Source organism: Mustela putorius, unplaced genomic scaffold (genome assembly GCF_011764305.1).
Source record: "Mustela putorius furo isolate JIRA1106 unplaced genomic scaffold, ASM1176430v1.1 tig00003972_pilon_pilon_pilon, whole genome shotgun sequence".
NCBI classification, from domain to species: domain Eukaryota; kingdom Metazoa; phylum Chordata; class Mammalia; order Carnivora; family Mustelidae; genus Mustela; species Mustela putorius.
The window spans coordinates 22,650,556-22,677,023 of NW_025422115.1; the positions used below are offsets into that span (position 1 = coordinate 22,650,556).

General features: G+C 50.3%; 2 protein-coding genes across 10 annotated transcripts in view; both read left to right on the top strand.

Annotated features, from left to right (window-relative positions):
• LOC106003427 (neuroendocrine secretory protein 55) overlaps positions 1-25,126 on the top strand; it is a 60,238-nt gene extending 35,112 nt beyond the window's left edge. The window contains exons 2-3 of one of the 2 annotated variants that reach the window (XM_013060157.2): positions 17,470-17,542; positions 25,097-25,126. The gene's annotated coding sequence lies outside the window, so the exon portion shown is untranslated. The remainder of the gene's footprint in view (positions 1-17,469; positions 17,543-25,096) is intronic. The other variant, XM_045070772.1, reaches the window with a different exon arrangement.
• Positions 1-26,468, top strand: part of GNAS (GNAS complex locus) — a 53,975-nt gene that overhangs the window by 22,062 nt on the left and 5,445 nt on the right. Inside the window, exons 1-5 of one of the 8 annotated variants that reach the window (XM_045070768.1) lie at positions 13,524-13,686; positions 17,470-17,542; positions 20,720-20,764; positions 25,097-25,154; positions 25,240-25,359. In XM_045070768.1, coding sequence (XP_044926703.1) covers positions 13,548-13,686; positions 17,470-17,542; positions 20,720-20,764; positions 25,097-25,154; positions 25,240-25,359 — 435 coding nt within the window. In that variant the 5' untranslated portion in view covers positions 13,524-13,547. Of the gene's footprint in view, positions 1-13,523; positions 13,687-17,469; positions 17,543-20,719; positions 20,765-25,096; positions 25,155-25,239; positions 25,360-26,468 lie in introns of those variants that run through there. The other 7 variants (XM_045070769.1, XM_045070763.1, XM_045070764.1 and 4 more) reach the window with 7 other exon arrangements.

Consider the following 26,468-nt stretch of genomic DNA (forward strand, 5'->3'; position numbering starts at 1 on the left):
GGCCTTGAATTAAACACCGATGGGCATTATTTCCCTCCAAGGAAGCACTCTGTGGCAACTTCCCCCGAACAATTTGCGATTTTTCTGGGGCTCCTTCTTCCCCTCACTAAATTGGCATGCTGCTGGAGACACTTCTAATTTTTGATTATTAACGGGCAGCGGCTAATGAAACAGCGGGGACTTAGGGCTTTGTGGTAGATGAATTATGGACATTTACGACTAAAACCACTTTATTTCTCGCACTTAACAAGGGGATTAACAAGCAAAATGCCACATCTGTAGAATCCTGGGGGGGGGGGCGCTGCGGTTCGGGCTGCAGGCTGGGCTGAGATGCCTCGTTCCCCGGTTCCCCAGAACCGCTGCAGTCTCCCCGTCTGAGCCAAGCCGAGATGCAGATTCTTGCTCTAACCAGATACACGGCAGTTCTGCGTGCTGCAGAGGTGGGAGCTCCATGATCCTGCGGAGTTCAGTGAATCGGTTGAGGGGGAAACATTAGGAAAATAGGCTTAAGCCCCTTCCCCTCCCTTTCCACTTGGAAAATAATATTAGGAGCCGGCAGTTCGTCTGCAGGGAGAAACATGGGAAGGCAACATCCCGACTGACAACTCTCAGGGTACTTGAGTATTTTATTTTATAGTGATTTTATAGTTCGGAGGAACAAAAAATCCAGACAAATAAGATACAGAAGCTGGCAGAGTGTGTGTGGGGGGGTGCGGTCAGGGCTCGACCACCTTAGGAGATGGTGCCTTTCTGATGCCAGAATAAGGACCGAATAAGGACTGCATCCCCTTTTTGAAAGAAAAAGGCACTTCGGAGAAGGGAAAATACCCCGTTCTTTGAGAAACACAGTGAGGCGATCGGGTACTGCCAGGCAGCGGTGGTCACAATCCTGTTGGAGAATTGGTCTCATTTTTCATGTCAGAATTAATATTGGTTAAGATTAGATGGCTTCTTAATTTAGACCATTTACATTTTATACAGTGCTAAAAAGGAGGGCTCAGGCCAGTCTGGGGCAGCAGCATCGCCAAATAAATAGGAACAATACAACCTTTGAAAATATCCATTCTTTCTGCCATGGCTTTGTTCTGGCAAATTTTGAGTCATTTAACACCATCTGAAAACTCAGATTTTCATTGCTAGAAAAACGTAATGCTTTCCGCTCTTCCTCTTGCTTCTCGTTGCCCACAAATTTCCTGTTCTGGTGACCTTCTTGACTTGAGTTTTTTGTCTCCTTCCCACCGAAGCCTCCCATCAGTTTGGTCCAAAATGTAATCGTGAAAAAGCATTTGGTTGTTTTGTCTACAGAGAGAGAGAGTTTGCCCGAATATTTCAGAAGAACAGCTCATCCAGCCACCTACCCTGACATCACCCCAACACAGACCCAAAGCCGTAGATAAACGTATTTTTTGGAACCAGAGGGAACAGACCTAGGAGCCGGGCTGTGCTCTGAGGAATGGGGAAGGGAGGGCAATGAACAAGACGCTGGAGTCTCTTGCTTTCTCTGCAGTGGCCACCAGAAGTCTGCAGAGGGATGGTGCGGATGAAGTAGCAAGCGGGTCCCTACAGGCAGGCGCAGGGAGGCAGAACGGTGCCAAGAGACATCTTTACGGCTTGGCTCTCTTGGCAACATCATCAGCAGGGTCAAGATTCATCTGGTGCCTGAAGCCAACTTCGAATTTAGAGGCAGCCAAAGCCACCGGCCCTTGTTCTGTCTTAGGTTACAACCAGCTCAGACCCATCAGTAAAAACTAGGGAAGAAAAATTGTAGCTTTTACAGAAAAAGAAAAAATATCCATGATTCAGGTTCTCAGAAAAAGCTGATTAACCCCCACCACGACCACCTTTTATCTCAGAGTCACCAAAACTAGAACTAGATCATCAGTCTTTCTCTCTCTCTCTTTTTTTTTCTTTCCTATGTGGATAGCCAATATCGACTCTCCGGGCTACATTTCTCCTGCTGTTTCCATGCGGTCAGCAGCCAGGCAGGTGGAAGAGGAAGGGGGTGAGGAAAGGAAGCAAGAGAAAGGTCCGGGCTCCCTTGGCACCCCTCCCTCCTGCCCTCCAGTCTTGTGCATTTCATGTCTATTTGCAAACAGCTCAGCCCAAAGCACAGCGTGGATATTACCCCCAGATGCTGTCTCTGACCCGTCTTACTTTTCCTCCGGGGCGCAGGCAGGGCAGAGCCTAGATGTGCTCAGACCTCCGAAACCGCCCAGCCTTGATCCTTTATTTTTATGTTACAGTTACGGAACCTGGGAAATGTGTTTTCAGCGATTTACCCCATACCAAGAATTTCAGGAGAGGAAGGTCAAGAAGTGATGACTTAGATTTTATTAGCAGCTCCATTAGGCAGACCTCGGAATTCTAATAATGGGTCTTTGCCAGACAAATCAATGTCACGTTCCTAAAAGGAAGAGAGTGACAGCTGAGTGATTTCACAGAATTACCAGGTATCGGGAGGAAGGTTAAGCAAGGGTTCCATTACGATAAATTAGAGTGATTTTTTTCATTTGTTTCCCTGGGGTCTGCGTGCCGCGAGGAGCTTTTTAAAAAAATTTTCATTTGCAAGACGTGCTGGTTTGCTTTGCACGTTGTAGAAAGGACGTGTATATTTTTCTCCCCAAATCTCCTGCCTTCGGCGTCCATTTTAGAAACTAGCTGTTCGTTGCAAAAGTCCTTCCTTCTGTTCCAGTGCTGTCTTCCTCCACCTTTTTCCAGAATTCCCCTCTCTGCCCTCCGTAACCTCAGTAGATCTAGCAGATACATAGCTACGCCAGGTTGGGAAAACACATTTGTTTAACACGTTTAAGAATGTGCAAGGAAAATGAAATATCAAGGTATTTTATATTGAAGATTGAAGCGTTAAGTGTCCTTGGGGATAACGCTAGTTAGTCAACAGTTCTTCTTCTTCTTTTTTTTTTTTTTCACATTTTGCATCCAGCCAACTCGTAGCAGCTCATTGAGATGATATATTTCCAGTACTTACTGACTTAATTAAAAGAAAGCCATCTAAGAAACTCACTTTTTTTAAAGGCTGAGTGTGATTTTTAATTACCCTGCTCTGGGGCGCCCCCCTGAGGCCTGAGTTGATAACAACATGGTAGGAATTTGGGGTCAGTTAGGTTTTCCTAGACTTGGGGATGCTTCTAATGGTGGAAGTAAGTAACTTGTAGATCTGGTGTCTTTGGGTCCCAACTAAGTTTTTGTATCCACTTCCTTTGCAAGTTCTTTCATAGTTGTGCTTTGGAAGCAGCTCTAGGGATCCAATTATTAAAGAAATCCTGGAACTCCGAAGGCTGAGATTATCTTTTAAGAATAAAAGGCAAAAAATGTTTCTAACACAGCTTTAAATTGGTCGACACCTTCAGCTGTCATCTTAGTGAGAAGCACTTACTGGAACTTTCTGGAACCAGTCTCCAGAGTGGGGGATGTGGCAGCCTCTGGAGCTGGCCCTCCATCCCTCAGCTGGCTGCCATTCTTGCCGGAAGATAGGGACCCAGGGCCTTGCAGTCAGTGGGACCGACCAAGGGACGCCTTGTGTAGGATCCGTCTTGGCTTGACAAGACACAGGCTAGCCTTCTTCCTTCTCTCTGTAGACCAGGACACCCCGTGGGCATCATCCAGTTTCCCAGGCCAGACGGACATTTCAGAGCTGCCCTCTTCCCAGCCTGTTGACATCGCCCCCAGAACTCCCAAGGATTGGTCTTGGCTTCTCACTTGACTTCTTACACTGATTCCAAGTTCCCACGAAAATCAGCTGCCTTCATGGGTCACTGCTGATTTCTCACCCCAGAGAGGACCAAGGGACCCAGTGAAGCCATTGCCTCATGACGCCCACCCCGAAGGTCTTCGTGTCTTATATATGTGAAGGGCTGGTCTTCTAGAGATCTTCCATCTTGGTGTTAGGTCACTGCAACCCTGGGATAAAAACAGCTATAATTAGTATGTTACAGATTAGACTGCCTTTCTAGCTTTGTGCCACTTCCTCTAATAATACCAATTTTGGTGACACATTTCCTAGAATCCTGGGCTCGCTTCAATTGCTAAAATCCTCCAAGAGGCGATTATAGGACAGACCTGTTTGCTTTAAAACCTGGAAGGGTTTGGTCCCGATCCGTTGTCTCTGCTCCCACCTTTGTCTTTCCCCCACCTTCCGGGGTCTGTCTGGATTTTCTCCTTTTATGTTCAGGGAGCAATGCCTCCATTCTCCCCTGAGTCTGCCGTTTTGTTGACAGCCGAGCACACATGGTCTTCTGTGCCTGTGGCAAAACATGCTTTGCTTTCCTGGCCCATTCCAGAGTCCCCACCCCTTAATTGGGCGGGGGGTAAGGGGGAGCAGAATTTGAGTGGGGCATCACAACTTCAGCCAAGCTGGGCATACATCTAGTCCACCTGTCACTCGAGCCGGTGTCCAAAATTCAGCCCTACGGGTCACAGCTGTGGTATTATTTCAGCATGAGCAATTCGGTATTTAATGTTCCTTAGAAAAATAAATCATTCCAAGCTGCTACCGTTCACCTATTAACCCTTAGAGGATTTCGGAGAAGGAGGGGTGGTACTATCCATAGTTTGTTTGTCTGGCTTGCAGGAGTAGCTCATCCTTCCCGGGGCTGTTTCTCCCGGAGCTGGCTTCTCCCATCGTGGAGGGCAGCCACAGCCTTCTCCGGGCGGGGGAGAAGTTGGGCTTGCATTTCATGTGTGTCTTTACCTACATAGTACAGGTACTGCTTTCTGCCTGACTGCGGCTTTGGTTTCTGCCCTGTCCCCTTGGTCACTACATTAGCCTACTGTGGCCAGCGAGTCGTGATTTACGTGATTTACAAATAAGCGCTGGGATGGGGTTGGTGGGGGGGGGAGGGGGGAGGGGGCGGGGGGGCGGGGGGAGCTCATCATTAATCAGATCTTCTCATTGTATGTAAGGGGCCCCCAAAAGCAACATACATTTTTAATTTGTCCTCTCAGTCACTGGGCCTTTCTGTCACCTAGGTCTTCATAAATGAATTGGCCATCTACAATTAAGCCACGTAGTGCAGATGGTTTGAAAGCTGAGTTGTCTGCCTTCTGAAAGAAACTGGCTCTATTTAGGCTTTAAGGCAACCCTGCTTTGTGTTCTTTGTAAAGTCAGCGACATTCTTTCCATTTTTTCAGTGTAATTAACACAAAAGGAGCGGTAATCTGAGAAGGTAGTAGAGACTAAGGCAACTGAGAGGCAGGAATGTTCAAGAAAGGGGCAGAGGCAGCTTTCCCAGTCCTGGGCAGCGTGCAGAGACCCCGAGACGCGGCTGTGGCTACGGCTGAGGTCTGGAGCTCATGGAAACATCTCCTTTTCATCTGATCCCCAGACTGGTGGCAAAATGCTTGATGCTTGGGCTGGATGATTTTCTCCTCCTAACTTCTAGAGGTCTGCAAAGACCTCAGGAAGAAGCCACAGCACCAGTGGGGTTCTGCTGCTGTCGAGTGGGATTCCTGACAGGCTGGCCAGGGTCGTGCCCGCTGCTGATCCTGCCAGCTGAGGGCAGGGGAGTGGGGGGAGTGCAGCCTTAGGGCTCCCAGGAAACCCTGAATTTCATCAAATGGTGGCTGAATGGAGCTTTTAGGGCAGGGGGACAGGACAACCAGGAGAGCTCAGGCTTCTGTGGAACCTCAGTGGAAAGCAGGAGGCTGCCTTCCCCATCTGGGGGCCACGCTCTTTGTGCCTCCAATGGTTTGTTCCCCCTGAAAACAAAGACCCAGGGAAATAGGTAGAGCCCCACTGTAATTCCACATTTTTCTATTTCAGTCTAAACGTGTGTGGGCAAACACAAAAAGATGAAAAGGTAGATCCATGTCTAGATGAAGTAGGCTTGTGACTAGTTATGTCACATGCATTGCTTCCCTCAGGGTTTGCCAACAGCAGATAGAAATGGGACTAGGGAGGGGGCTCCGGCCAGGAAGGCAGAGGACACCCCTGCCTGGCCGGAATCTGGGGGATGGGAGACGGGCTAGTAACTAACTGAAAGGCTATTTGAAAATGATCACCCACATTGAGTTAGTGGGTCAATAAAGTAAAACCCAGGACGTAAAACTCGTATCTAGAAGCTGTTGCATGTGTATATGTGTGTACACACAGCAACATTTAGTGAAAGGGAATTTATTGCCTGATTGATCCAGAGTGTTTAACTCTCTAAACTCTTAATTATAGGGGGCTGAATTTGAAGAATTGAATGCAACAGGGGAAAAAAACTAAAATCTTTCAAATCAGAGCAATTAAAGGGCCGCTTTAATCTGAGGAGGTCTTACTAGAACTTCAGCATTCTATTGATTGCGCCAACTTGGGTTTTGTTTTTTTCCCCTGTTGTTACTCTTTTAGTAAGATGTTGGATCAAAATGTCATTTAAATAAGGCACCCTGTAAATGAAAATAGAAGTTAGCTGGCCTTCCCTCCACCAGCCCCCATCCTGGATGAGTTTCCGTCCTCAAGGCCAACTTAAAAGTTCTAAACAAGAGGTTTTGCTATTACCTTAGCCCTCATGAAACATTTTTCCCACAAAAGGAGTTAAAAATATTTTACGTTAATGAGAGTTAATCTTCCTGCTTTAGGACCGTGACAGTTGTATAGCTTTTTTTCCTTCAAACCCAGTTATGATCTCCAGTAAGTGGATCCATGGATCTATGATGTCATTGTGCCCCTAATCCAAAGTGTTTGTCCGTCGAGAGTCTCAAGTCAAGGCTAACATGTGTATCGTATTGTTTAGGTTTAAGTTTTAAAAGGAACGGAGTCAAGCACATAGTCTCTTTTTGATTATTTCCCCCTTTTAAGGTAGATGGTGGCTTTGTTAAAAGTCTACTCCTACCCACTCTGGGGCTCTTGGGGTTGTGGTAAGGAAGGAAAGACACGCAGGGCCCTGGAACCCGGGCATCCACAGACACCAGAAAGTTTCCCTCATACGTGGTGCCCACTCATCAGATTCAAGAAAGATCAGTAAAGGGGCACCAAGTCCTGGTTGCCTCACATTGTGCACCCTTGGTTCAAGTGGCCGCGCGAATGGGCCCTCACAGCACTGGCCCGAGAAATTGGGTCCAAACACATGGGCCAGGGTGCTCCTACATTCCATTTGGATCAGCTGTGCTTTGAATTTGAAACAAATTGTTTTGAAATTAGTTGATGGCAATTAAATAGGGAAATTTCATACGGCATGTAGTTAATTCTTTGACTTCAGATCTGAAATGAAGGTTTCCTAACTTGAACATTGTGTTTAGTGTAGAATGTAAGTTTAGAAGTACTTTGTGATTGAAGTTACTAACTAGGGAATAGGACAAAAAAAAAAATATATATATATATATATATATTTATGTATTATGTATATATATATATATATATATTTATGTATTATGTATGTATGTCCCAGGTAATCACTATATTAGATTTTAAGAACTTTATGGTCCTAAGTAATAGGATCTCTTTACCAGGGATGTACTAGGTGTTAATTCTTGGTCTCATAGTCTATATAGCATGGGTTTCAGGTCACGTTCATTTGCAACAATTTTGGTCATTCTACTTAAAGTGCAGAATGTGCTTTGAAAACACCATGGAAGCACTAAATACTGTTAAAATCTTATAGCTGGGGTTTCTGTTTCAGTGGAAACCTATTTATTGTTTCCTAGGCTATTAAAATATTATTATATTTTCTCTGGGCTCTTTCCATGACCCCAGCATATGAAAGACCAGGAAGAACACCCTTGTCCAAAACCTGAATTACATCATTAAGTGTAACAATATTTTCAAGATTCCAAGCTGTAGCGAGTCTGTTGCTTCTGAAAGCAGACAAGGCCTTCTTACTCAGACACATCCATCCACAAATATGAAGCTTACAAGACCACACAATTCAAACCCGGACATGTGGACTCATTGTCGTAAAATGTCGTGTTGGAAAGAACTGTTGCGAGTCCCTCTGGGCAGTGTGTGTGACACCATCTGTTTTTAACCAAGTTGTATCATTAGGGGACCTAGTGTTTTAGGTTAAGGGTGTGTTATCCCAGCTTGCTGGCTTTGGCAGGAAGCAGGTCACCTGAGCCAGGGACCTGTGCCCTCCCTAGACATTTTTATCCAGGACATTCTGGCCCTCTGCCCCCTTCTGGAGCCTGAAGTTTCCACGACTTACATCTCTCCCTGAGCCAAACGAGAGGCCCCTTCCATTAGAAAACTCTAGTTGAACTGTTCCAAGAATTATGCTAATGGATTTCTGTACTTGCAGAGCGAAAGCCAGGTACTTAAAACGGCAGCGATCTATTAGAATAAATTACTGATTCATAATGAAAAGGTCACGCATGGTGGCCTCCAAATGTGAAAGCCTTTTTTAAAAATTAAAACTTTTAAGGCCTGGGCAGGTCAAATGCTAGACCGAAAACTCTAGACAGTGTCGGCTCACCACACCAATTAAGTAAAATCTCGTCTTTCAGTTTGTGTCGGGTGAAAACAGAAAGCCCAACAGACCACAAACGAGCTTGTGTTCCAGAGTGCTTGGTGTCATCTGCTTACCCTTAAACCCTTGGTTCCACCTGCTGTCACCTGTTTACAAAGTAAATGCTGTATTTGTCCCTCAGTGGTCATCACGACATATAGGTGAAAGCCATACAGAGACAAGTGAAATCCTCTGGAGGATGGCCTGCGAGGTTAGAAGCTGGAACAACTCAAGTCTGACCTTGCTCAATACATTTCCGGGACAATAGTCCCGATTGTGCCTTGCCTGGAATATGTGTCTCTGTGACATGGGACAACTTCGCCCCTTTCAAAGTTCAGGTGTGATGTTTATCCAAAGGGGGGAGGGGATGGTAACCCACCTCAAGGATTTCCAAATAAGGAGAGGGGACATTATATCCACTGTAGTAATGTGTAGCTACTGACAGAAGTATCAAGGTTGTACTGGTTACTATTTACTTTGTTCCTCTTAAATACAGTGTGTTGGTGTTTTGCCACATTAGAAGCAGGAAGGAAGATGCTTTTGAACAAATGGAGCTTAACAGAAATTTCTGGCCTGTTCCCCCTCCTTATAAGTCTTCGCCAATTTTTGAAAACGACTATCAATGAATCAGATTCAACCGAGAAGTTTTTATTTAATATAGGAAGATAGAAAACTGGGGCCTTGTCTTCAACGAGTTTCTAATCTAGTTGGTGAGCGATTGTGAGTCATGATCTGTGCAAAGAGCGGTCCACAGAACCCTTGCTCCGAGGGCCACGCTGCCGAGGTGGCTTACGGGTCGGGCCCCCTTTGGGTCAGGGAGCTCACTATTTTTATCCGCTCTGGGTTAGGTAAAAAGTGTCAACCTAGAACAGTAGTTCTTTAGAGCTCTTTTCAAAGGAAGGTGTATTTTTGTGTGGAAGAGAGGCCAGAATCCGAAGTATGATAAAGGCCTGGCTAGGTTTGCGCAGGGACAGGCACTGGAGAAAGTCGGAGGCCCTCAGCGACCAGAAGCTGCAGGTTGTGGCGGTCTGGCCTCTGCGGCTTCTGCTTCCTGTTCTTAATTCCCAGTGTTCTTTCGTGACTTTGAATTGCCCTCTGTTGTCTTTTAGATCCATTAAAAAAGAGGCCTTGTAGAACAGGGTTAGAGGTGTACTTGATGGGGCCAAGAAAAATAGTATGTGACATCTCCATCTTTCTTACTTTTGGGAAAGGGGATGCCGGCTGTTCTGTTGAATGGTTACCAGTGTCTGTTTTCAAAGAAAACCCAGAACTGTATGCGAGTTTGCTCGAGGCCTCTGGAAGTATCCGTGGCCTCATACCCCCAGGTGGGACAGGTGTGTTTCTATTTCCAAGCAGGCTTCCTTCCTCTCTCTATCCCGAGGCGTTGGAAGTGTGAGGGACTGTGGAGGAGTCAGATGAGGTCAAAGGTGGCAAAGACCTCACGACCACTTTGACCACCAGGGTTCACCCATCAAAGGCAGTCGCCAGGTCTTGGCCTGATCACCTGGGCTACGGCTGGGACTCACCAGGGCACAGGTGGGCCGCAGGGACCACGTGTATTGAATGAATGAATGAATGAACTACACGCAGGCAGAAACCCGGGTGGCACACGGGACCCCTCTGGGGTCCCAGAAAAGTGAGCCGCCTCGGAGTTTGAGAAGTTGGGCATCACCGCCCTCCGCCCAGTGCCCTCTTCCACGTCCTAGTGTGGGGACCCTTCAGAGTTTGGTTTTGTTTTTCAACAACTCTCGGACAAACGCATGTTCAATAAACGACTTTTCCGTCTGTTCCAGAGGCTTCCGCGGTGCCCAGGCCGGGCCACGGAGAACCAGGACAGCCCGGCAGGCCCCCTCTCCCGCCTGGGAAGACGCGGCGGGCACCGAGTCCACAGCCTGGGCCGCCGGCGCCGGGCCCTCGCGTCGCCCGCTCGCTGCTCCTCGCGGCCGCTGCGGGCTGTGCGCTCGCGTCGCGCCTCTCGCCGCAAGCTCCGAACCCCGTGGCAGGCGTCGCGACTCATCTGTCTTGCCGACACCTACCTCCGCGGGCACGCGCCGCCGGGGAAGGGGGGGGTGGGCGGCGGGCCCCGCGTGCGCTGCCCGGGAACCTGGAGGTAAGGAGGCGCGGCGGGGGTGAAAGCGCCGCCGTCGCACACTTTGCACGCCGCCCAGGGCTACACCACTCACCGAAAATTGGGAGGCAGGTCTGGGAGGCGGGGTCCGGCGCCCACCGCCTTGGGCGGCCCCGCGCCCCTCGCCACCGCGCCCCCGGCGCCCCCTACCCACTCCCGCGCCCCCCGCACCTTGGCCCGCACCCCCTGCGTGCGCGGCGGCCCGTTTGGGCGCGTCCCCGGCGGGCCGATTTTTCGGCTTCCCCTTCGGTTTATAGGGGCCGCCGCTGTGGGTCCGTCCTCTGAAGAGGCTGGGGCGTCATCGGGCTGCTTAGGAGCGCCGTCTTCGGCGGGGACACTCAGTTGCGTCGGCACCGCGGAGCGGGCTGCGTCAGGTGGCTGGCCCGGCGCGGCGCTCGCTGGCTCGCTGGCTCTCCGGCTCGGGGCTGCGGCGCCGGCGGGAGCGAACCCCTGTCCCGGCGCGGGGCGGCGGCGGCGGCGGCGGCGGCGGCGGCGGCGGGCAGCCGGCAGGCAGGCAGGCACTGCCTTGCGTGTGAGTGCACCTCACTCACATGTAAGTCCGGGTGCACCGTGGCCTCCCGCGGAAGTGCGAGTCGCCCGGCGCGGGCAAGAGCCACCGGGGCCGGGACAGGGCAGGGGCGCCCCGGCGCTGCCGCCCTGCCCCGTGCCTCCCGGGCACCCCCCAATTCTCTCTTTTCTCTTTTCTCCTCTCCATTGGCGTGCCCAAGAGCCAAACCGAGGAGCGCCTGAGGGTAACAGCAAACTCGTGCCATCGCGCCTCTGCACTTTTCTTTTTTGAGTTGTTTGACATTTCTCGGTGCTTTTTGGTTTCTCGCTGTTGTTGGGTGCTTTTTGGTTTGTTCTCACCCCTTTTTTCGTTTGCTCATCCTTTATTGGCGCTAACTCTTAGGCAGCCAGCCCAGCAGCCCTTAACCCGGGCAGCCGCGCTCCGCGGCCCCGGGGCAGCGCGGCGGGGATCGCAGCCGACTCCCCCCGACACGGGGCGCACGGGGTCCGGCCAGGCCGAGGCCGGGGGCAAGCAGGGCGCCCGGGCCAGGCGAGAGCCGGGCACCCCGAAGTGGCCGAGCCACCATGCTGAAGATGGCCATGAAGATCAAAGCCCGAGCGGCGGAGAGCGAGAAGAAGACGGCGGCGGCTGCGGCCGAGGTGGCTGCCGAAGCTGCGGCGGCGGCTGCAGCGCTGGCCGAGCCGAGAGAGCCGCTCGCGCCGCGGAAGAGCGGGGACGCCGAGAAGACCCCGAAGACGGCGCGGGAAGCGCCCCCCGAGAAGTTCCTGACCGAAAAGGAGCGGCGGAAGATGGAGAAGAAGCTGCTGGAGCAGAGAAGAAAAGAAGAGAAGAAGAAGGAGAAGGAGCGGAAGAAGTTGGAGAAGATGCAGAAGAAGAAGAAGAAGGCGCCCGAAGCCCGGGAGGAGGCCCGAGGCCCGGAGGCCGCCGCCGCTGCCGCCGCCGCCGACGACGACGAGGGCGCCGCGGAGGGCGCCGGCGGGGGCGGCGAGGGCGCCGGCGGCGGGGGCACGAGTAGGGCTTGGGCCGCGTGGGACACGGACTCGGGCGACGAGGACGACGCCTACTACACGGCGCCGCGCGTGGGGGGCGTCGTGTGGCGGCCCGGGCCGCTGAAGGCTGGCGCGCTGAGCGCCCACCTGCCGCTCGTGGTCTTCCTGGTCTTCTCGGTGCGCAGCCCCTCGTGGGTGCTCAACTTCCTGCTGCAGAAGCGCACGGAGCAGGGCCGCGGCTGCGGCTTCGTGTTCGGGGCGACCTGCTGCTTCCGAGTGTTCCTGGGCTGCGCCTTCTTCTCCTACTTGGGCGGCCGTGCCAAGCGCAGGGGCCGCGGGCGCTCCGGGGGCAGCGGTGCCTTCGGCTCGGGCCATGGCGCCCGGCGCCGGGGGCGCGACGAGCGGCTCATCTAGTCCGCCCCCTGCCCCCCGCCCCCCGCCACCGCCACCACCACCAGACACCACCATCGCTGTGTAGTGTGGATTTTTATTAAGTATTTGTGTGTGTGTTTGGACACATTTTCCTTTTCGGTTGCTCTGTCCTTTGGTTCGTGCTCGCCTCGCTTTTTCCACACTCTCCCTGCTCTCTGGCTCTCTCTGTGTCTCTCTCTCTTCTTTTCGAAAATTTTCCGAAGTCCGGGCTCGGGCTCGCGCTCCCTCCCCTTCCGCCCACCCCGGCCCCTCGGCGGCGCCCGCGGGAGGGGAGGGGGGGGCGCTCGGCCTCGGGGGCCGCAGGGCTACGCGGCCCGGGGGGTGGAGCGTTGGCGTCGTGCGAGGGGTCGTCACTGGCTCGGGGCCGCCCCCTCTCCCCCCGCGGCCGGGCCCGAGTGGGGCCCGAGTCAGGGGGGCGAGGGGGCGGCTCCCCGTCCCGTCCTGTCCCGGGCCGGGCGCGGGCGGAGGGACCCCCCCCCTACCTTCCCGGGCACCCGGGAGGGGGGCGCCTCCCTCCGCCAGCTCCCGCCCTCCCCGCCGCCGCGGCCGCTGCCGCGGCTGCTCCTCATCCCTCCTCCTCCTCCTCCTCCTCCTCCTTCCACCCCCCCTCGCCGCCGCCGCCTCCTCCTCCTCCCCCCGCCTCCCCCCGCCCGCTGCAAAGCTTTGGGTCGGGGCGGCGGCGGGCCCGGGCCGAGGCAATAAGAGCGGCGGCGGCGGCAGCGGCGGCAGCAGCTCCCGCAGCTCCTGCTCTGGTCCGCCTCGGCCCGGCGGCGGCCATCAGCCCCCTCGGCCTCGGCTCGAGGGGCGGGGAGCTCCGCGCTCCCCTCGGTCCGACCGCCAACCTCCCTTCCCCGCGCGCCCCGCGGCCCGCAGTCCGCCCCGCGCGCTCCTCCCCGAGGAGCCGAGCCCGCGCCCGGCCCGCCCGCCCGGCGCTGTCCCGGCCCTCCCGGCCCGCGTGAGGCCGCCCGCGCCCGGCCCCGCCGCCGCCGCCGCAGCCCGGCCGCGCCCCGCGCCCCGCCGCCGCCGCCATGGGCTGCCTCGGAAACAGTAAGACCGAGGACCAGCGCAACGAGGAGAAGGCGCAGCGCGAGGCCAACAAAAAGATCGAGAAGCAGCTGCAGAAGGACAAGCAGGTCTACCGGGCCACGCACCGCCTGCTGCTGCTGGGTAAGGGCGGGGCGGGGGGCGCCGGCCCCGGCCCGGCTCGGGGGCCCCTCCGGGCGCCCCGCAGGCCGCGCGCGCCGAGCCCGCCCCCCGCCCCGGGCGCGCGCTCCCGAGCCCGCCGCCCGCTCGCGGGCTCTGTCTCTGGGGGGCGAGGCCGGAAGGGGGACCCCGGGGCGCAGATTCGGCCGGGCGGGGGCTCAAAATGGGGCGGGGGGCCGCGGCGGCGCGGGCGCGGGGCCCCCTCCCCTGGTCCGCCCGTTCTCTGTCTCTCTCTGTCTCTTTCGCCCTCCCCTTCGCTCTTTTTTTCCTCTCTCTGTTTTCCGCGAGGCCTACACGACGCCAGGGGTTTGGGTGCTTGTTGGGGAGGGGGGGGAGGGGGAGCCCCACAGGGCTCGGGAGACTGCGACAAAAAGAGGGTTTCGGGGACAGGAAATGGGGTGGCGGGCAGAGGGAGGGGGACCCGCCTCCGTGGGGTGTGTGATTTGTTGGGAGAGGGAGAAGAAAGAGGGGCCAGAGAAGAGGGGGTGACGCGCGGGGGGGGGCGCCGCTGTGGCCAAGGGGACCTCGCCAAGGGGAGGCTTTGGCGGGGGAAGTGGCCGAGGAGAGTGGAGGGGGGGGGCGGGTGACATCAGCCCCTCGGAAGGGATCGGAGTGGTAAAGGTGGTGCAGTGAGGGGGAGGGGGCGCGGGCGAGTCGTGGCGCCGGAGTGGGGGGGGGGGGCAGCGCGGCCGCCGCTGGGCGCGACTCGGTGCGTTTCGGGCAGGACACACTGTGTGCGCGGAGCAGACGTGTCCCGGGCCGGGTCGGGCCGTGGAAGGAAGACAAGGAGAATCAAATAAAATAAGACACCCCCCCCCACCAAAAAAAATGGAGTTAGTACGCTAAGTGCCCAGTGAAGCCAAATGACACGTCATTTTTACAGTATGACCTTTTTATCCCCTTCCAGACATGCAGGCTTTTTGAAAAGCAGAATTAATTGTAGCCCCCCCCACACCCCACCACCAAACCATTAACACACACACACACACACACACACACGCACATACACATTTTCCTGTTAGTCGGCCACATTGAGACTGCTTTGTGAAAGAAAAAAAAAAGACATTCACAAATCAGAACTGGAAAATGACATTTGTCTGTAAATGGCTTCTTGGTCTGGAAATGGCGTGATTTTTTTTTTTTGTTTTGTGTTTTGTTTTATGTCCTTTTCAAGGTGGGGGGGGCATTGAGAGTGCTTTAAGGAGACGACTTTTTTCCAGGTGGAAGGAGATGAAAAGACGTTAATTAGTTGTTTGTCAAGTGACATTTGGTTGTTTGGTTTTGGGTTTTCTCTTGATTGCGGTTTTTCCTCTTTGGCCAAAAAATTTAAAAAAGGCGGGGTGGGGGGGGTTGTTAACTATAAGGAGATGGCCTTTCCTCCTTTTTTCTTAAGGGGGGGTGGAGGGACAAAATAAAACATAAGCATAAAAGAAATTGTTGAAATGACCAGAAGAATTACACAAGCATTAATTAGTGTGGAAGTTTTCCACTTCCTCAGTAATTTGGCTGAGTTAATTTGTGAATTTGCTAGGTTAAAACCTAGTTCATGGTCACATTTCAACAAAACAGCTTCATTATAAAGAATAAAAATGTAAAAGGCTGAATTTCCTTTGTGGTGGTGTTTGGTTTGCTTTTCTTTGGATGGGTCACCTCTTTGTTCTCCTGGGTCCAGATTTATGTAAAGCAGAAAATTATTAATTAAGTGGAAGTAAGTCTGGTGTTTATGCATTTGCAATTTCAGTAATTAAATGATACGTTGAAGTCTTGCCTAAAACTTGTAAAGGTGGAATTATGCTATGTGAATTATTAATATGCATATAACTTGATTTCAAAGTATAAGCCTGGAAAAGTCTAGAATCTTTCCTAGGAATGCCATCTTGCTACCTGAATACTAATTTGAAGCAAATGTGATACTAAGGGTGCCTTAAATTTCTAACACCTTTGCTCAGTAATCACAAAGTCTCTAGTTAATTGAGACTGTTACTCTGAACACACCTTGCATCCCTGTGGGCTCATTTTCCCCAGGTGTCCTCCTTTATATGGCCACATTTTATCATGATTTATTGATCGCCTCTGGCATGAGGGTCTGAAGCCCCACTCTGTGCCACAGACTGCATTTTTAAATGGTGGTTCTCACCAAATAATGTCCCCCCCAAAGAGGAAACCTAATGATACCCCAAATCCTCTTTTTAACTGCATCTGAATTTAATGACAAAAAATTGAGTAAATTACAGCGCCACAAAAGATCTTGCAGTAGTTTTTCAGTCCAGTTCTCTAATTTCATAAATGTGGAAACTGAGGCACAGATCTGTTTGTGTCTGTTAGAGAGAAGTGTTAAACATCTTAACACTTCTGTAACACTTCTGAGGAAAGAATTTGGAGATTCTGATTAATGTCATGTATTCTCTGTGTGCAGTCTCTGAAAAGTGCCTTTAATATTTTAACTTATTAGAGTTGGGCTCATTAAGATACAGTGTTTGCTTTGAAATCAATGTTTCTGTGGAAACTAATTTTAACTTTTACAGATATTGATTACAGCCTTGTGAAAAGGCAAGAGAAGGAGGAATGCTTTGCTCTCTGGGCAGTAAAAACAAAAGCAATTTAATAAAATTAAAAGTGGTGGGGGGGCGGAGAAAAATGGTTAAAAAAAAAAACAAACAGGTTTGTGTGGGAGGAGGGCAAAAAATTTTTCACTCAAAGAGTTATTTGTTGAAGTGAGTGTACATTTACAAAAAAGAAAATGAAAAAATAGCAGTCCTCCTTCTAGCTGGTTGGAAATGTGCTTTTTCCATAAAATATATGTTTACAAATGAAAGGTGATTTAAAATGGAGGCGTGTGTTCCTTCTTACTTTGAGAAGGGCTTAAAGAATCTGAAAATTCAGTAGCTCCCAGGAATATCTTCCCTCCTGATTAAAGTCGTGTCCTTTTAATACTTTTTACAGTTGTTGCTACATGTGATTATGATTGTTCTCAAGCATTATATTTGATATTAAAATGTGTTTTTCGAGAAGATGACATACAGTTGATGGGCTCCCACTCCCCCCCACTGTCTCCCCCCGCCACCCCCCGCAACATGGTGGTTGTATCCAGAGAGAATTTACCTTTAGGAAAATACCCTTTGCGGGAAAAGAGGACACATGTAACCTTGTGGGTCAGGGTTGATGTTTGAGTAGCCCAAGGGGAGAGAAGGCTACCCGGAAAGAAGCTGCATTGTGAGAATTTGCGGGAGGGAAATGCTGCGTCAGTCCGTGAGCTGAAGGAGACTGCGGTGTCTGGGCATTGTTTGTGAATCCTGGGTATTTTAACCATGAAACCTCCGACGAACAGTGAATTCTGTGGCTGCCTCCGTTGATTTGGTTTCACCCGCCAGTGCTCTATTCCGAGGATTCAGTTTCAGTTTTAACTTCGATTTTCTCCCCCCTCAAATGACAAAATTGCGACCTTCCTTCTCTTTGCCCCTTGGCTTCCCCACCCCACAGATTCTAACACAACCCAGAGGTGGGGGGGGGGGACCCTGAAAACATGAAACCCTTTAATTCTCGCGACTGTGGCGGTGAATGCTGCAGGTAGACCGAGTTGGACATGTGTTTTGTTTTCTCTGCGTCGAAATGTCAAGGAAAATTGCAAATGTGTTCTTGCGTGTGTTTTCTGCGAGCTGCTTCGGTGGCAAAGACAGCGGTCCTCTTCCCTGCCCAGAGTGTGTCAAATACCTCCTTCATAACCTCAGACTTACTTTCATTTTCTAGGTGCCGGAGAATCTGGTAAAAGCACCATTGTGAAGCAAATGAGGATCCTGCATGTTAATGGGTTTAATGGAGAGTAAGTGTCAACTCTGTGCACGGCACAGGAAAAGTAACACGTTGTATACTAATCTTTAGGAAGTTTAGGTAGATTTTGGGGGCTGGGCAGCTGATTTCCACTTAATTTTTTCAGCCTGCATAATAGAAAATCCAGGGAAGAAGAGCTCTTTGAGAATCCCCCCCCCCTTTTAATCTTTGGTGCAGCAATAAATAAGAATAGTAATAATAAAGCACCGGAATTATAAAAATACACCCCCCCCCCGCCATTCCCCCCTATACACACCAGGAAAATAGCACCTGGTTGGCCCCGTGGCACGTCTGCCGCAGACCTGCCCGCAGATTTTGGTGCAGTGGGTCTCGAACATGGCCGACACCTGCCGTGGCCACCACTTTGCAGGCAACCTGACCGCTGCAGAAAAGCCCCCCCGCCCCACCCCGCAGATGTCAGCGCAATGCACCAATGCATGGTGTTTGAAACTGTTAGGGGGAAAAACACTGTTTTAGTAATGTTCTCACGGAAAACAAAGTTGGAAAGAGGCAGCAGCCCCTGTTAATAATTCCTCATGCCCTCCACCACCACCACCCTCTTTGGAATTAATATTATGGGCAAATCACGGTTTCCCTTTCTAAAAATCAATAGTCTTGCCTAAAGAAAAAGGAGGCATTTAAGTGATGGAGACTGGGAGTTAGGTACTTCCGGCCGGGTCAAGGGGCATTTTTGCCTTTGAAAAGTCCTTGCAGGCATCTTGTTTTAGGACAAGGGGACGATACCGCATTGAGAATAAAGATTAAAAGAGAGTGTGCGTGTACTAGGGATGGAAGAGAAATGTGGGTTCTGTACGCCATGAAGAATGCAAATAGAGGGGAGCGTTGAAGATAATCAGGGCATTTGTTTTTCTCGCCAGACCCCAAATGCCACCCCCCCACACCCACTTGTGAAACAGAAAACTGCTAAATCTACCAGCCTCGGCTTTCTCTGGGGTGATGGCCGTTGGCCACACTGGATTGTAAACACCTGAAGGCACTAGTTAACAGTTACTAGCTGGTTAGCAATCCCATTCCCTTCCCTAAACCTGGATTCAGCTGAAAACTTGCTTCTCCCGTTGCATCACCTTCCCTTTCCAAGGGGTGCATTGAGTCAAGGCCGCATGGCCTCAGGCACCAGAACCCCACAAAACAAGCCAGTAAAGAGCCATTTCCAGATGCCTACTATGCACCAAGCACTGGGGACACAAAGATGAATTTTCTCACCTTTCAGAGGTAACAGGACTGCACTTGAAGGCAGCTCTTCATGGAACATTCTAGAATTTCTTTGGTCAGATAATCAGGGCTGAGGATGATGTCATGCGTACAAATAAATGGGTGTTTTAGTTTAGGATGCTTTCTTTAAGCACAAATTCATGTGCTCATAAATAGCCCATCCTAAAGAAGGATGGGCTATTTTACCAATTTTATGAGTGGCTCAGTGAGTTATCAATACACGCACATACGTGTGGCTAATTAACTACTCACTTTCACTTGTCACAAAGCAATTCTGAAATTCTTAATTCCTGACACACCCTTCAATAAAACTGTATTCCCAGAGATTGCCAGCAGTTGATAAACAAAAAGCCAGAAATCGACTTTGAGCTATGTGAATTTGTAATTTGTAATTTAAAGACAAATCTTGCATAATTACTCCCCCCATAACTTGCTGGGTGGGGCGTGCTTCTTCATGATGTAGTTAAGCAAAAATAATTTGACCATGTACCCTCTAGATAAATATTTTGATTAAAACTGGACATGGCGAGCATTTTTAAAAGGATGCGGCCGCCGCTGTTTACCTTAGCTCGAGTCTAGCAGAAGGTAGGACAGCCTTGGAGCAGTTGACTTAAGGTTTTATCACTCTCCAGACGGCCCTACAATTTTTTAACTTTTAGAGAAAGGATTCTCCTCCCTTGGCGAGCCAGTCTGTAATGCACATGAGGCATTTAAACCAGAACTTCTCTTTTCTATTTTCTTTTTAAAAAGAGGAAGCGACATTCCCAGTTCGCCTGCCTCGTAGAGGAAGCCATAGGTAATCTCTCAGGGTGTTAAATTTAGCCTGTGGAAGTGACATACAGGGGAATTCGTGTGAGTCTAGAAACCTTATTTTTGTCTCCTTCAAGTGAGCCTCCTTTTTTCTTTTTCCTCAGTGCGGTATTGCAACAAAAGTGGTCACCGTCTTCACTAGGGATTCCCTGTGAAGGCACGGTGACTTCCGTCCACTAAAGGGTGTCTGCGTGGTGCAGGGCCTTTCCTCCTCGCTCCTGTAAATGTGCGCTTTGTCAGGGCTGGGCTGAGCTATTAAATTTGCCTTAACTATCCGCAGACTGCCGTGCCGATTACATTTGTAGAGTGAGGTGTAATATTAATCTGACCTTGAGAAATCCAGAGGTCAAGTGCCGATTTTCCTAACTCAAAGCTAACTTCTTACCTTTAGTATCAGCAGAAAAAAGTGCCATTAATATTGGTTGAGCTAATAAGCTAATCAATTACAAAACCACGTAGAACGCTTAGCCGTCCTGCCCTTCCCACTTCCAAGGAGGAATTCCTATTATTTAGGAAAAGTGGGGTTTAAGTGGGGTTTTTTCCCTTTTTTTTTTCTCCCCCACCCCCCACGCTGCCTCACGGTGCACACAGTTTTAATGGATGACAGTTTATTGGGAACAGTTACATACAAAGAAAACACACGTCCTACGTCGTTTCCCTGACCGCAAGCAGGGAGGACATTAGTCCCGCACCAGGAAATCACGGGCAAAAATCAGCCGTGTCTGGGCCCTTGTGTGTTCAGATACAACAACATGGTAAAGACGGAGCTCTGGGAGAACCCGGGAGCCTTAACGCGCTGCTATATTCTCCAAAGAATTGTGAGATAAATCACGGCTTTATCTCCCTGATGCATGTACATTTAGTGAAAGCACAAGAAAATAATTATCCGTCCCTTCTGTATACCCGACGGGAGAGTCTCCAGAGGGCTCGGCTAATTCAGTGGCGGAGTGTGGCGCTCCCTCCACGGCCTGCCGTCTCCGGAGACCTTCCAGCTTAGCCAGAAAGGCGACCAGGACGGAACGGGAGGATGGCGGCCGTGTGCTGAGGAATGTAGAGAGGCTTGTGGGGTTTTTGGGAAATTGCGGTGCCTTGCAGATTAGGTGAGCTTTCAATCTCTCTTTAAAAGGGGCGGCGAAGAGGATCCGCAGGCTGCCAGGAGCAACAGCGATGGGTAGGCACATTCGAAAACAGAAAAACTTTTTAACAAACAGACATGAAGATCATACTGGGAAACTGAGGGCCGAGCCCCCGGGGAGGAAGCAAAACTCATTTCAGGGCCATCAGCCATCTCGCTATCTGTTCGCACGGGACCCCTCCGCAGTCTCTCAACATTTTCGAGCACGTGTAGTGCAAAACATAATTTTTGGGAGCCATCCTTTACATGTTAACTAAATCCAGCTGGGGAAAAGTTAACAGACGTCAACTTTAGACGATCAGTTGAGGATTTCAAGTATTGACCCCCCCCCCCCCCAATATGGTTTCTGGTTTCCCCAGCCCCTACCCCTACCCCAGCTGTCCATTCGAATTGGCAACTTGTTTTCCAAACTATCTGCTATATTCCCCTCCACCCAGTGCTTGGTCTGATTTTAAAATTTCAGACTTTGGTGGGGGGGGGGTAGAGAAAATCTTTTCCCCTTATCAAAATACATGGTGCTGCACTGTCTGTAACTTGGAGAAGGAGGGGGGAAAAAAAAGTGCCTCAGCACCTTGCGGGAGGTCATCGTTAAGAATGATCTCCCAGCCTCTGATCTTTTTAAAATTTTCGAGTGTATTTTTAATTGGATGCATATTGTATTAGCTAGTGGATAGGAAGTTCACGATGGCATCCGCTTTTTTCCCTGCGTTCATTATCAATTTTGTTCTCCTGCACTTCCTACATCCCGCTCCCCATTACACGCTGACACGCACCCGCATGCCAGGTAGCCGCCGGAGGCCCGCTTGCACATTGAGCATGCAGCGCCGACGCCGCTGTTCCCACGAGAACACGCAGAGCCCACTGACCTAGCCTAGGGCACCTCAAAGAAGGAGCTTCGGTGGCGGGGTGGGGTGGGGTGGGGCAAAGGGCCCGGGGGTCGGGGGACAAAGTAACTTACACATGTTTGTTCATCTGTTTCTTTTAGAATCTATTATCCCTAGATGATGGCTACAGTTTCTCCTCTTCCTGGCTATGTCCTATCACACTTTGCATGCTGGAATTGCCTGGTCTTAGGAACTTCTAATAAGAATACTATTCTGTTGTGGGGGGGAGGGGGAGGGGGCCCCACCACCTAACCTCAAAAGATAAAACAAAAAATACAAAAAAAAATACAAAAAATTACAAAAAAAACACGCAAAAAAAAAATGTGGAATGAAATCCTTAATTGGCAAAAATGTAGTTTACTAGTAGTCCCAAAAAAGGCATCTCCATAGAAGTGACTGACAGTTTACTGTACCAAAAGTTGGCATTTGAGGACTATGACAAGCCCTTACCGAACCACCTCCTGTGTACTAGAAGCTGTGCTAGACCCTTGAACCCTACTAATACCTTGCCTGCACTTCTCTCTGTGACTCTGTTCTGCAAGTAAATAGAAGAATTAACATATGTGATAAATAAAAATTCTCTGCATGTCTCAGCAATCCCGGTATCTTGCGTCTGTCTTCTGTCTTCCTTCTTTTGTCTGTCCTTTCCCATAAAAGCACAAAGATAAGGTATAGGACCGAAAAAGACCCTTGGTACAATGCAGCACCCCCCACCCCACCCCAACCACCACGTAGGCAGCTGATTGGGGGGGAGGGGAGGGGCTCTTAAAATTCAGACCCAGACCATAGGCTTTATTTACATGGGGGAGAGGGGGAAGGGGGCAGTGTGCTTAAAAGCACTTCTAGCCCCCAGCCCCGATATTTTAGTCAGCCCAGATTGTAGTAGTTGGTACATAATTTGGCTTTGTTAAGTAGTTGAGAGACATCCGAGGGATTTTCTTTGAATTTCACAATCAATGTTAAATTCATTAAGCGATAGTAAAAATGATGATAAACTTGCCAGCCCCAGTATAATATCTCCATCTACATAGTAATTGCTTCAATGGAAGAATTTTATGTTTTAGTATTACACACCCGAATTAGATTTTAGATTTCTATTTTAGCTGTTTTATACTTGATATACTCCCACACCTATTCACATACGTAGATGAATACTGAACACGTTCTCAAAATATCCGTATTTAAGACTGGAAGTTTTCCAATTATCATACTACTACTTAGACCAAAATATCAAACTGAATGAAAGAACCTAGTTTCTGGAAGTTCTTTCCTCTTGGTGTACATACATTTGGGTATTTAATACCCCAACATCTCTAATTTTAACTACTGTAGGACCTTGAAACTGAAGGTTAATGGCTCTCATTACCATGGAAATGGAGCCTGTTTTTAATGAATGGAAATAGATTTGTCCTGTGGGGTTTTAGGTAGATTTGAGTGAGGGAACGTTAGGGGCAAACACGCCCTTTACTAAGTTGCTCCTGTCTGAGAAACTGAGTGGGACTCCAGCCCTGTCTCTGGACATGGTTTCTAATTTCAGAAAGGAGTCTCAGTGGTGCACGTACAATGTAGAAAAGTCCCACAGAAGGGTCAGGACTCTCTTGGTCCCTTTTCATTGTAGGGGGGCTGCACAAAGAGTTGGCGGGGGGGGGGCACTGAGCCAGGACTTCCCATCAGGGTGCAGATACCACCCATGGTTTGCAGGACACCTCTTGCCATCAGGTCTGTTCAAGCTCTCCTGACTTCTAGCACTTTGAAGTGGCCCTGAGGGGGTTCCTGGTGCCACAAACTACCCCCCTGCTCCCCCCCACCACATACCCCCAAACCTACCGCCCCTCCCCCGCTGAGAATATTTCTGAACTAGCTTCTTAACTCTGGTAGGAAAAGCAGTCTCGTTTCTTCGAGGCTGGTTCCCCAGAAAGAGGGCCACTGCTGGGTTAGGGACGCAGTGAAGTCGGTGTCAGGGGCATTCCTTCCTCACGTCAGCGTGCAGATCTTTTGATAAGACTGAACCAGGCAGGAAGCATTAGCTGCCACAATTCTGGGGAAAACTCAGGCCCGGGATCTGGCCGGGGGGCCGGGCTTCTGACAGGCGAGCACCTGACCCCTGCACCCCGCGCTCTCCCTTCCTCTAACCTTTCTGCTGGCCTGCGCCAGCCACTAACACCCCCCTTCTCTGTGTTTCCCCCACTCCTGAGGGGTCCCCAGCTTGATCACTACCTCCCTCCGTTCCAGGACTCTTGGTCAATCAACCAAGTGGAAGCTGCAAAAATTAGGAATCCTGAGATTGCCTTTAAAAATCCTACATAGCAAGAAAAAGATGGGCTCTGTCCCTCCTGCGTCCGTGACTCACTTTTCCTCTGAGCCTTAAGTTTCCTCTATGAGGGGGCGGCACCCTCTTTCCACGTGACGCTGCCGTCCTGTCCCGGGGCCTAAAGCACAGTAGGTGTGTCCTGCACACGGGCTCCACTCCCCCCACCCAAAACCACAAGGTTGAGGCAATAGGTGTGATAAGATTTACCCCAAGCAAGAGGTCTTTTTCATCCCCTGAAGAGACAAACTCTAGAATCTTCTTTGGTCGTGTCTCTAATGAACGACAGCTGCTGAAAAACACCTGATCGGTACCCATTATCCGGTACCCATTATCCATGGGATCGGAGCAAGTATTCCATCCGCGCCCCCTGCCCCACCCCAACCAGAGGGCGTGGGCATTACCTGTGGCCCCAGTGACTCTGAATAAAGATCTTCCATGACTTGGGTTCGAGTCATAATTAAAAGGCAGCTAAACTTCTGACTTCTACCTAACTGGTGCCCCCCTCCCAGCCCCCAGCACACAAGTCCCAGCTCATAAAGACTCCCGGGGGCATAATCTTATTTCATCCCTATTCACATGGAGGGATCACTGTATAGTGACATCACCTAGAAACGTCATTGCTGCTAGCTGAGTGGCTGACACTGTGACTTAATAAAAATGGCCTCAAAGCCTTAAAATGTGTCCTAACACCACTGCATTCACTGGTCCTCTGTATACCAACCCAGTAAGCCCCAAGTGGAACCATGGAATTTTTTTCTCTTCCCCAATATGATTGACCTAATACCCCCCACACCCTCCCAATACACACACACACACACACACACACACACACACGGGTATTGATAAGGGCCAGTAGAAACCTTTTAGGAAGCGTTGACATGCAGTGGGACCTTCATGAAATGGAACAGCTCGTGAACTAGGTCCGACTTCTGGTACAGTAGACGTGGTCCTTGATGCCAATTCACTGATCGGCCCCAATCGGGCGTGTCCTGAGAGACGTCTGGGAGGTCATCATTTGAAACCGCCCTCATTCAGGAGCCTCCAATCCGCAGGGATTCGAACCCACCGCTCTTGCAATAACAGAATACTATGCTTTTAGTTGGACTGTCTTGACTAAAGAGACCCTGTCAGTCAGTATGATGCCATATGATCTCTCTCTTTTCAATCCCACTGTAGTGAGAAGGCGACCAAAGTGCAGGACATCAAAAACAACCTGAAGGAGGCGATCGAAGTACGTTGTTTGGGTCGTTTCTCTTCTCTTAGCCCCCACCTCAGGCAATGCTGTCCCCCTGACTGCTTTGCTAACTCCTTTTCAGACCATCGTGGCCGCCATGAGCAACCTCGTGCCCCCTGTGGAGCTGGCCAACCCTGAGAACCAGTTCAGAGTGGACTATATTCTGAGCGTGATGAACGTGCCTGACTTCGATTTCCCTCCTGTAAGCTAAGCTCTTGGGTTGTCCTTACCCCCAACCCGGGCTCCTAGATGCGTTCTGGCCACTGGTCACCTGTGTCAGCCACACTTTGAGAATAGATGAATTCCACTAGGGTCCTTAATGTGCCAAACCCAAACCTTAATAATCAGTAGGGGTTTTGCTCAAGATGGGTGAGCAAACTTGGATCACCCCCTGTCCATCTTGGCTCACCCATCCCCCCAAGTGAACACCCCACTTTAATCCTTGCCTTAGTAGATTGTAAATCTTCGTGAGGGAGATCGGCACAAGTTGTGTCGCAGCCTTAATTATTCCCTCGTCCCCGTCTTTGGCCGACCCAAGTTAAAAGAAAGGACTTGAACCTAAATTATAACTTGGAGATTTTCTCCTGGGCGTCCTCCTTGGCGTGCGGGACCCTGTTTACAAAGATTCTTTGTCCCATAAACAACTATTTTTAGGTGACATAAAACTGCCCGTTTCCAAATGTATACATTTTGACCCCGTAGTAGGGGAAGAGTGATTTCTGAGAGAGGAACGGGAAACAAGGTGGAAAGATGCACAAGTTTATAAGGCCCAGAAGGAAAAGACTTGTCTACAGTTAGAACAATGAGTTATTGTGGTCTTTTGTCAGGCTTTCCTGGGAATTTGTGTTTGTATTTTAAGTGGGCTTGGCTGCAAACTTCTACTAGCAGGGAAGCAGTATTAATAAGTAGGGCTAGGTGAATTTTTTTTTTTTAAAGCATTTGTTTGAAAACAAAATTCAAGCCATCAGCATGCTATACATAATGTATATTTCTGATAAAAGAGAAAATGGTAGCGGGTTGAAAATGCACCAAACAGGAACCTTCTATTAGTGGAGCTGATAGCTGAGCCTTGTGTCCCTACCTGCCTGTAATCCTTCTCTTGCTGAATTCACATCTGAAGAAAAACTTTGTCTTCCCTCGGAAGGGGAGGTTGCTCCCATGTAATTAAAAATGTTTGTATATTCAGATGAGATGTGACTTATAACCTCCTGCAATTTAGGACAACAGAGGGTCTCTGCTCCTTTGTTTCTCCCTACTGTGACCCTTCCCAAGGGACAGGCACTGACAAGGTCCGATTCGCCAGCAATTCCT